General features: G+C 40.7%; 1 protein-coding gene across 4 annotated transcripts in view; it reads right to left on the reverse strand.

The window, feature by feature from the left end:
* Nucleotides 1-1,757: 1,757 nt before the first annotated feature.
* Nucleotides 1,758-10,506, reverse strand: part of zgc:153738 (uncharacterized protein LOC558115 homolog) — a 32,848-nt gene continuing 24,099 nt past the window's right edge. Inside the window, exons 1-20 of one of the 4 annotated variants that reach the window (XM_061682963.1) lie at nt 9,757-9,962; nt 8,923-8,989; nt 7,514-7,841; nt 7,314-7,433; nt 6,501-6,680; nt 6,363-6,434; nt 6,022-6,227; nt 5,863-5,947; nt 5,683-5,781; nt 5,494-5,569; nt 5,284-5,390; nt 5,093-5,170; nt 4,935-4,996; nt 3,886-3,968; nt 3,348-3,455; nt 3,080-3,279; nt 2,651-2,737; nt 2,372-2,549; nt 2,050-2,288; nt 1,758-1,961 (exon numbers count right to left, since the gene is read on the reverse strand). In XM_061682963.1, coding sequence (XP_061538947.1) covers nt 1,845-1,961; nt 2,050-2,288; nt 2,372-2,549; nt 2,651-2,737; nt 3,080-3,279; nt 3,348-3,455; nt 3,886-3,968; nt 4,935-4,996; nt 5,093-5,170; nt 5,284-5,390; nt 5,494-5,569; nt 5,683-5,781; nt 5,863-5,947; nt 6,022-6,227; nt 6,363-6,434; nt 6,501-6,680; nt 7,314-7,433; nt 7,514-7,841; nt 8,923-8,933 — 2,436 coding nt within the window. In that variant the 5' untranslated portion in view covers nt 8,934-8,989; nt 9,757-9,962 and the 3' untranslated portion in view covers nt 1,758-1,844. Of the gene's footprint in view, nt 1,962-2,049; nt 2,317-2,371; nt 2,550-2,650; nt 2,738-3,079; nt 3,280-3,347; nt 3,456-3,885; nt 3,969-4,934; nt 4,997-5,092; nt 5,171-5,283; nt 5,391-5,493; nt 5,570-5,682; nt 5,782-5,862; nt 5,948-6,021; nt 6,228-6,362; nt 6,681-7,313; nt 7,434-7,513; nt 7,842-8,922; nt 8,990-9,756; nt 9,963-10,506 lie in introns of those variants that run through there. The other 3 variants (XM_061682961.1, XM_061682962.1, XM_061682964.1) reach the window with 3 other exon arrangements.

The raw sequence follows: 10,506 nt of genomic DNA on the forward strand, positions 1-10,506 counted from the left end.
GCTATTGACCGGACAATTTCACCAGATGTTGGGAACAACCAAAGTAATCCATACATACAAAGAATCTAGAGAAAAATGAGATCAGAAATTAGGTTGTGTGTAAAAATGTGAAAAAATAACTCATGATTATGCAAATCGCGTGTGTATCCCCTCACTTATACTCTCGCCCTGTCGACTTTTATAATTCACATAGTTAATGCCACCACACTTCAGTTGTACAGTCGGGTTCAGCAGCATGTTCCACTGTACAAGTGCCAACGTTCAGTTGAGTTCAGGTCCAAAATGATTTGCAAATCATTGCAATCTACTGTTTGATTTGTGATGAGGGAATCTGTCATTGTCCTTTGTCCGTTGTTTGACACTTCATAATACGCGTCACCCCTCAGGGATACTCCTCCACCGTCACAGTTGAAAGGTCATGACAAGATTATGCAATAATGAGCTCGCATTTCATTGGGTCATCATTCACACGCACACACACACAAACACTTACACAGGATGTTGTCATTTGGTATTTTGTCCAAAGGATAGATATGATTACCCCTGTATGGTGTCCAAGCTAAAGATAATAGTACCTCAACAGACATCCTATTAAAAAGTGAGATTTACACCAAATTTAAATATGTGTTTCCTAATTTAGACTGGCACACAGAACAGAAACAGGACAGCCCGGCATTGTGTTTGCTCCACTTGACAGACAGCTCCATGTGGTACTGAGCACTCCTTAATCCAGTGAAACTTTATCGACACGGTATTCTCTGCAGTCCTGCTGTGGCATTAAAAACAACAACAACAACAACAACTTGTCATCAGCAAGAGTGGAATAGTAGCCTACAAGCCAGTCTCGCTTTCCAAAGTTCCACCGGCCCAGTTATACAAAGGTTGGTTTTGTTATGTGGTAAATAGTAGTCTTGGTTCAGTCCAACACGTAAGAGAACAAGCCGATGGTTTGGCTCGCATTCAACCATCGTTAGAGACATGACAGTGGCTTTAACAAGATCTAAAAGCAGATGGTATTCATGTGAAAAAAACAGGTTGCATTTGAATTGTTAGCCCTGAGAAGCTGGTCTAAAAGTCATTTCCTGTAGGTGGATGTAATAACATACTTTGCTGTGTGCCATACCCAGGCAGCTGCATCGTGCAGCAGAATAACATTTGATGTCCTTGACTTAAACCGGGTCAACAATCCTGCATGTCTAATTGCAACACAGCCTTGAAGCTGACAACTAGTTCAAAGCCTAACCACTCATTTAACCTCTCTAGTCATTACATTTCCATCTTAACCGTTCATCCATTTTGCATATTACTTGTACACTCTGGACTGGCTGCCAATCAATCACAGAGCACATACAGATAACCGTTTTACATTCATCCTACGGGGGATTTAGTCTTAAACCTACACGTTTTGTTCTATTGTGCTGCCCACACTCTATTTAAATTTGTAAAAAAATGTATTTATTAGTGGTAAGAGCAAGTATCATTGCTATTTATGACGCTAACTTTTGGGAAGTTATGAAAGATTGTCATGCCCAACCATCTTCCATGAGTGCCACCAAAACGCTTTCAGACTGCAGCTGCAAGCATCTTTCTGCCCTCTAGTGGCTAAAATGAGATGCACACGTCATGATTATGATTACTTTATGCTTTTATTGTGAACCTTCAATATACACTTTGTGGAATATACAGAGGGCCAAAATTACTTTCTCAATGTGCAGTGTCTCAAAAAAAAATAATTAAAAAAAAAAAACATCCCCAAAATAAGAACAATGTTTATTTCTTCATTTAGTTTATGTAAAATGATACCTAAATTACATATAAAATTTGCATTTTCTTTACAATGCACACTATTTCTTTCCTTTCTTTGGTGCACCTTTTCCTTTAGCTTGAGCCTGCTGTGCCTCTTCCCTTTCTGCAGCAGCCTTACTCCGCTTCTTCCCCAAGGGAGTCTTTGCATACCATTTCTAGACACACAAATACAAACACAATTTAATCGGGTAAAGAAATGTATTAAATGTATCACTTTCCCATGAAATCAAACATCCAATGTACTTTTAAGGCCTCTTCTTCGTCCTGAAACACGGGGCTGAACTTGGCTAATGGGGCCACAAACTCAACAGCAGTCAAAGGCCTCTTTTCTTGCAGCAGGATTCGTCGCTTGGTAATAACTTGCTGAATTGCCTGGATCATGTGACCTGCGGTGTAGCCATCTGAAATCTTTGACAGGGAGCTGAGGTCCAAGGCTGCAGTTATCTCACCGCCATGTTTTTGGATCAGTTGCTTCCACAAAACTGAAATCATTTCCCATTCATACAAACACTGGAGATTACAATAGGTATGCTTGCGCTATCTTAGTATTAGTGTGTTTTCATACCATATCTGGATCCATAGTCGGGTCTTGGGATGAGGATGACTTTTGTGTACATCTTACACAGCGACTTGACATCCGCACTAATGGGATCTTTACTTGTTCCTATTATGAGAACACGATCCTCCTCTTTGATCAGCTTGAGTGATTTTGGCAAATCTTTCTTCAAGCGTTTAGGTTCTAACTGGACGTGTAGAACATAATTTTGTTAGCAATGCCAGATACAGTAAATGAATTATATGCTGTATTTAGGAGCTTTTTTTTTTTTAAATTCATCAGCCATACTGCTCTTTCTTCCTTGGGAACTTTCTTGTAGAACATTTTCTCTGCGCCATCGACCCATATCACTGAAGGCTGCATCAGTCTTGCGACCTGTGTGAAAAGTGATCATCTAAGGACTCACTGCTTGCCGAGACATAAAACAGACCTTTTGAAATAGTGATTGCCTGCAGACGTTATCCACTATATAGTGCTCTTCGAGCTGCGTATTTGCACACATTCAGGACAAGTTTAGAGACGGGAAAACTCTCCTTAAGTACAGTTTTGTGACTTCCCACCGCTGATAAGCAAGCAGGTATTAGTAGGCAGGCTGGCAATTGCGTACTGTGTGTTGATACAGTAGGCAGACATAGGATAGGTATAGGTAGGTGTGTGTGGTCGGGGAAAAAAAAAAACATCTCAAATGTAAGCAATGTTTCCCATGGGCTATGTTACCTTAAAGACCAAATGGAGCATCATAGTGAGGCCACTCTTGCCTGGATACTTTCCAGCAATATTGAGAGGAGACAGGTCAAATAGGGTGGCACCAGTCTCCTGGCAGATTGCATGGACCAACATCTTTTTACCAACCCCCGCCGGCCCTGCTAGTAGAATGGCCTTGGTAAGGGGGGCCTTCTCATGGACCGCATGAGAGCCTGTAAAGCGCAAACAACTCATGATCACTTGAAACTATTCGTGTCTATTGTACGCGTGAGTCACATACCTAAAGGTAGAATTCCATACAGAGATATGATTTGCCGCACATCTGCCATTGATGGCATGGGTTCAATGTCATTCTGTCTCAGTGTGGTTCCGAGATAGTTGAAGTCACCTTTGAAAGAAAAGAACAACTTGGCGTTATCAACTTTCATACCAGAAGAGGGCAGCACATTGTTGTTATACACTAAAAATATGCACTCATGGTCACAACATTAGGGGCTCGTGGACAACCTAATCTGAATTGGTCAAAACATTAGCATTTATTAATGCTCAGTTTTGATTTACACTGTCATAGCTCTATCAATAGTTCATACGTTTTAAACGTTGTCATATTTTACCCTTCTTATGTAGGGAAATAAATTGACCAGATGATTACAGGTAGCCCTCAGCAAACTGCCCGTACGCTCTCGTTAGATTGGGAAGGCGTACTTTATGTCAGGTCAGTGAGCGTACAATGTAGTGCTGAGCGTCAAAATAATGAGAATGAGGTAAGTAATTGTCGATTTTGGCTGAAAAAAAATACATCAAATACTTTGACTTACCCAGGTAGTCCTGCATCCGCACAGTGTTTGCCTGCTTCAACAAACCCTCCTCCACCATCTCCTGACACAGAGACTCAAGAGTCCTACAAGGCAGGAATGAGTTACATGCAGTGCATATAAAAGTCTACACACCCCTGTTCAAATGCCAGGTTTTAATGATACAAATAAACCAAGATAAATCCCTTTTTAAAAAAAAAAGAAAAAAAAGAATCCAATGTTAACCTATAACCTGTACAGCCCAATAGATTGTTTTACATCTTTTTGAGAGAGGAAGTCAAAATAAACAACTCATAATGTGCTTGCACACGTGCACACCCTCTTATAACTAGGATTTGGCTTTGTTCAAAATGAACCAATCCCATTCAAACGGGAGTCAGCACATAACTGCCACCATTTAATGTCTCCTCCATTAACCACAGCTAAATTTCAGATGTACTAGCAGGCTTTTCCTGTTTTTTGTTGCTTTTCAGCAGAAAACCTGAAGGTTTTGTGCAAACTTGACTGCTACTGCGGTTCAGAAGAAGTACCACTATTAAAGTCTCGGTTCCAGCTGAAGAAAAACAGCCGCAAAGTACTGCCACCGCCATTCGTCACTGTAGGGATGGTGTGAGGAGCCGTCTTGTGTTTGCACCAAACATACCTTTTGGAATTACGGTGAAAAAGTTCAACCTGGATTTCTTCAAAGCGTAACACTTTTTCCCATTTGTGGTGGTGTTGGGGTTTAATGAAACCAAGGTTACACTGTCAACTTTGATAAAGTATGCAGCCACATTATCTCAGTTCTTTGTTATTTATATTGCCTGTCAAAGGGTTTTTATTATTTTATAATAATTCAATTGGGTTGTCCAGGTTTTAAGGTCAAATTAATGGAGGGGGAAATTATTAAAATGATTTATCTTGTTCTAATTTTTTGATATCACAAATCCCTGGCATTTGAACAGCGATGTGTAGACTTTTTATATGCACTTTGTGTATTCTTATTCCTCTGTTAATGTTATCGACCGCTTGACTTGAGTTCTTCGCCTCATACATGACATTGTTGGTCTCACCTATCAGCTGTCAAATCTTTCTCCCCCTTTTTCTTCTTCTTATCACCCTTGCCTGCTTTTTTCTGCAAACATAGTGACACAATTGGCCTGAATCCAAGCAGAGCGACCAACTATTACATGAGGTGACGCATGGATTTGGCTTTACTAGCCACAGACACCTTCGCATAAACTTTGGCTGGGGTTTTTTCCACAGCAAGTCTCCAGTCCGCCAGTTCCTGTCTCATTTGCTCATCCACCTAAGGAAAGCACAACAGTGTTGCCGATGGCATCCATCTCCAATGATTGTGAATGTGAGCAAATGTAATCATCGCTTTTGTTGAGATCTTGTTTCGCATTCCTAAATATTCACCTTCACTCGAATCTCTGACTCAATGTCCACCCTCTTCTCCTCCTTGATCAGCTCCACCTCGTGCCGCTGGTTGAAATTCCGAGACTCAGTGCGGGTTTCCCAGAAATCTTGTGGCGACATTCACATTTTTTTTGTTCATTGTGAATAAGTGATTCTCTCGTCTTTTCCATACAAAGCATAATGACTTGAAAGCAGCTGATGTTGAGTTACCAACAAAGGTTTTGTTGTACATTTCCAAGTCTGCCAAAAAAGCCGAAGGTAGCATCACTAAGCCCTCCTCTTCTTCCTGTGGTTGAGTAACCAATTATTGTGCATTCTGATGGATTTATTTTGTGGAGAGTTAATAATTCCATTGTCTGATTTGTTTGAGAAGTAAACATGAATGAATACAGCCATTACCGCATCCTTCCCCTTTGACTTTTTAGCATCTTTTTTCTCCTCTGGCTTTCCTTTTTTATTTTTGCCATCGTCTTCGTTTTCAGCCATTTCTTCCAGTAACTACAAAAAAGACAGCACACGTGATGCCTGCAAGCATAAAAAGTGCAAGCAAATCCTCTTTTGACTGAAAGTGTGTTTTACCTGCAGATAATCCTTTTCAGCAAAAAGGATGGCCGAGCCTCCCTCATCGTCGTCCGGAAAGTCTGGGAAAACCCCCGTTAGATTGCTGAAAGACGAAGGAGAACAAGTTCCTAAACTATTTGAACACAAATCACGACAAGACCTTTGTGTCCAACTGACCGGCATTCAATAAACCACTGCCTGATTTGTTCTTTCATGTTGTTGCCTAAGTCGTGACCCTCCACCTCTAGCAGGTGGTTTGCGATTGCCGTCACGGACTTTTGGTAGTCGTCCTCATGTTCCTTCTGCTTGTTACGTATGGCTCTTTCATTTGCGTGGGCAGTGACTATGGCCTCGCACGGCGCCTGGTATTTTGGATGCGGGGCCTGACAGAAATGTTTGCAAAATAAAACAACATACAGTACTGTCAAGCAGTTTCGGTGACTGCGCAGAACTAGAAAAGCAGAGCTTTCTGCAAACAGAGCTCATTCAGTCTGCATCATAGATGGCCTTTTGCTTACCATTCCCAGGAAAATCATATCCTCAATTCGAGCAGCCTTTGCCTTCTTCCTCTCGACATAGCCCCTCCAAACCTGCAAATTAAAATCAGCAGTCTTTTCAGCACCAAGTTTGAGGGGGATCTCTTGACGACAAAGCACCTTCTGAATGCGGACTGCGGCTCGGTCCATGTCAGCGGGCTTCGGGGCCTCGGTCACGGGTATCTTGCTCAACCTTCTGCTGGCTTCATTCAAGGCTGCCCTCAGACGGCCTTGGCGCGCTCTCTCTGCCACTTGAATGATTCTGATGGCCTCGTCTTGACTCATGTTCTTTGTCACACGCTAATGTACCAGTTGAAAGAGACACACACAAAACAGACTGAAGCTCATTGGAAACATCATTCGGGACTGGTACAATCTACGGAGTCCAATACAATGGCTGTATAAAAAAAATTAATAAATAAATAAAACAACAAAAATGACAGAACCTGTTTCTGTGAAACTAGAAATGAGACTTGTATTTTCTTTTTGCCGATCGTAGATCTGTTCCTTCCCCTGTCCTTGAATTGAATCTCAATAGATTGTGCGAGTATGCCTAATGTTGACGTTGGTGAGTGTTTGTAAGTAAGTTAGTAAATGTGATTTCACTTTTCACAGGGGACTCAAACTGTCATGCATATATAAAAGGAGAAAAAAAACAGACTATTTTACAGTTAAAAGGAACACAAATAAAAAATCTACTGAAAATAAAAAATAAAAAACAAGTGAAAATCTCTAGTCTTACTGGAATGTCAACTGGGCTCTGACTCGAAGTGACTTCAAATGTTGTGCTGAATCCCAAAATGAAGAGGGAGCCAGTGCAAAGATGACAGAATGGGCGTGACGTGGCTGAACCTACGGGATCTCGACAAAACCCTAGCGGCGGCATTCTAAACTGTCTGGAGATGTTCCAACGGAGTTTTGAAAGATACTCACTTTTTCCGTTACAGTGGTCTCCATCGTTTGAAGGATATTTGTGAGCATTGCCGTTCGCTCTCGGATGCCTTTGCTGCGTTCACTCAAAAAATACTGAGGGATCGGAACCTCGAGGTCGGCCTGGAGAGAGAAGTTCATTACTGGCGGAAGACAAATCGACTGGATCTTCAGTAAATCGAGCTCTCGGGAATACAACTTACAGGTGTGAGCTTCAGGTCATGTAGGACATCATCCATGTAATGGTACTCAGAGAACTCTTTTTCCACCATTTCATTCTTCAGCTCTAAGACTCGGCCCATCACTCCCTCAAGGGTGTTCAGAATAAGCCGTCTCTTCTGCGGGTGCACCACCTGGTCGTAGACCTTCTCTAGTTGTCTGAGGATCTGCAGATAGCGCACGTACAGCATGGCCAGTCTCTGGAAGAACACCGCTCGGTCCTTTTCTGGCTTAACAGGTTGGGCGGGAAGCTCCTCGACGAGCAGACGACTCAACTCTACCTGGGCCTCGGCCCACAGTTCGTTGTATGTCCTGGGATGCAAATTCAGTCATAAGGAAAAAGCGCCCGACGCCAAGACAATGGCTTTAATGTCGGAAATATTGTGTTTTGATACGAGCAAAATGACGCCATTCTGACACTGTAATGTACGTCCTTCATTTTTTAATTAGTAGGATCCAGATTCAGGTGAGCATCTTTTTTGCAAGTTTACATATTTCTATGATTCCAGGTCATACTGTTGGCATCGGGCCCAAAAGAAAGACATGATAGAAATCATAAGAAAAATAGAAAAAAACTTCAAAAAACAGTTGTGTTACAGATAATGATTAATGCGTATTTAGTCTTCTTTGGACTTGCTCAAACAATAAGAATATCAACGAGCCATCAATCAGAACTAAATATTGACTTATTTTTGTAGGTTACACGCATTTTTCTAGTTACGTAAAAGGTACTAAACTGATCCAAAATTAAGACAATTTGTTTTGTTTAACTCACAAAATTGCTTGCAGCTCGCTGACAAAAAAAATGAAGCAAATTGCCAAAATGCTCCACCATGCAACACACTTCAATTCAGTGTTGAATTTCTTCTTCCGTATTAGATCCAACTTTTGCCAGCCCATTGGCTTAGAGCAGTGATTCCCAATGTGTGGCCCCAACAGTACGCCGGCTCTCTCTCAGGTGTACCTGAACGAATTATTGCCTCAGTACAGTTCAGTTGTATTTAACTTTTATCTTAAATGTATGTGTATTTAATCTTTTTAAAAAAAAACGGTTTGTTTTGAAGCATTTATCGGCGTGCAGTTTTTATATAGCTTGTGCAATACAATTTAATTTAATCATGATTTAATTACAGTTTTGTTATTTTCTTATACTTAAGCACATAATGTTACAGTGGCTCATAATAATATACTTGGGAATTAAATGCCTCTCATTTTTTAATGAACACGTAGGCCTTCTGCACTACTACTAATACTAATACTAATGTTGGTAATGGTGATCCAATTGGTACTTGGAGCGCTAAGCAATTTTTTTAGAGGGCACTTGGTGTAAAAAGTTTGACAATCACTGGTTTACTGTATTGGCCGTAAATGAGGAATATGCTCGCAACTTTACCTTTGCGACATTTCCTTTCCGTGGCAGAGGTGGGCTAACTCTTAGTCAAGACTCCTGTGGGTGGGAGCTGTAAGAAAAAGTAATTAAAAACTGGGATCAGAGGAAGAAAACAACATTTAATTGTTCCCCAGAGTGAAAATTCAATTTTCACTTTTTTTTGTGTGAAAGATATATGAATAATATATAACAACAGATATGATGATATATTATGATTCTACATTAACACAGGCCACATTTAAATATAAGCAGAAGGCAGGGGTGTCAAATTCAATTTTGGTGCGGGCCACATTGCAGTTATGGTTTTCCTCAGAGGGCCGTTATGACTGAAACCACGTAAATGTAAAACCGCCTCACCATATAATTACATATATGCAACAAACTGATGGATTATTAGTTTTGAAATTAGAGACAAAGAAATGAGTTTGTTCTCCATGAAAATGCTTGCAATATCTTCAAAATGAAAATGTTCAATTTTGGTTCAGATTTGAGCAAGAAACGTGAAGTACACGCATATAATTAGCTTTAGCGGGCCACATGAAATGATGTGGTGGTCCGGATCGGGCCTTGGGCCTTGAGTTTGACACCAATGCAGCAGAGTAATGGAGCAGAGCCCACTATAGCAATCCCGAGCCCTTTAAATCCCAAAACAAGTATTTACAGTCGAGCCATTGCAACCAGAGAGACGACCACGGCAAGCAGATTAGGATACATTGATAAATTGATATTTTCATATGTGTAACTCTCACATAAAATGTTTGCACCTCCCATCATCCTAGTTAGGGATCTCCATGAATTAAATGCCGCCCAATGATCAATCTTGGAACGATTACTTACGCCATGTTTTTTTGTTTGTTGTTTTTTTGTTTGTTTGTTTGTTTGTTTGTTTAATTAATTTCTCTTCATCTTCAACGCGAGTAGACTGAACGCCCGCGTTGTTTGCTTCGTTAAAGTTAAGAACATACAAAGGAAATTCATTTCAGTGAAAGGAAAGTAGGATTCGAAGTCATTGCTAACCGCCGTCCCTACGCGCAACCATGAGTTCTGACGTTACGCTAACGTTGGACCGTCAAAACACCTACCGCGAGATTACGTTGCCACGGAAACGACGAACAACATCAGCTCTTCTTTGGGAGGGATTTGCAACTTTCTTAAAGGTGTCACACTGCCCCCTACTGAACCGGAATGTGACGTAGGACAGGAGTTCCTCCGACAAAAAAAAAGCAATCAAGCGTTGGCGTTTCTAAGAGCATTTCATGACAGTGCAGCAGGATAACTTTGTAAAATATAATTGAGTGAATGCTAGAAGAAAAACAATAACTAGCTAGATATCGATCTCATACAACTATTCCAAACTCGAGATAATAATAGGAAAAGAAAAGAAATAGATGAGAGTGATAATGGGCAATTACGAGTCATTAGGGAGAATTATGTCACTTGCTAAAGTGTTTGATTCGAGCAATATGTTTTAATAGTATTTACTTTTCCCACCGTTGATGTACAGTAGTAAAATTTGTTTTGTTTTGTTTTTCACGCGAATTGCAACTGCCAACAGGATAATTTCTAAATCTATAGTTTTCCTCCGAA

This window comes from Phycodurus eques, chromosome 8, assembly GCF_024500275.1.
Source record: "Phycodurus eques isolate BA_2022a chromosome 8, UOR_Pequ_1.1, whole genome shotgun sequence".
NCBI lineage: Eukaryota > Metazoa > Chordata > Actinopteri > Syngnathiformes > Syngnathidae > Phycodurus > Phycodurus eques.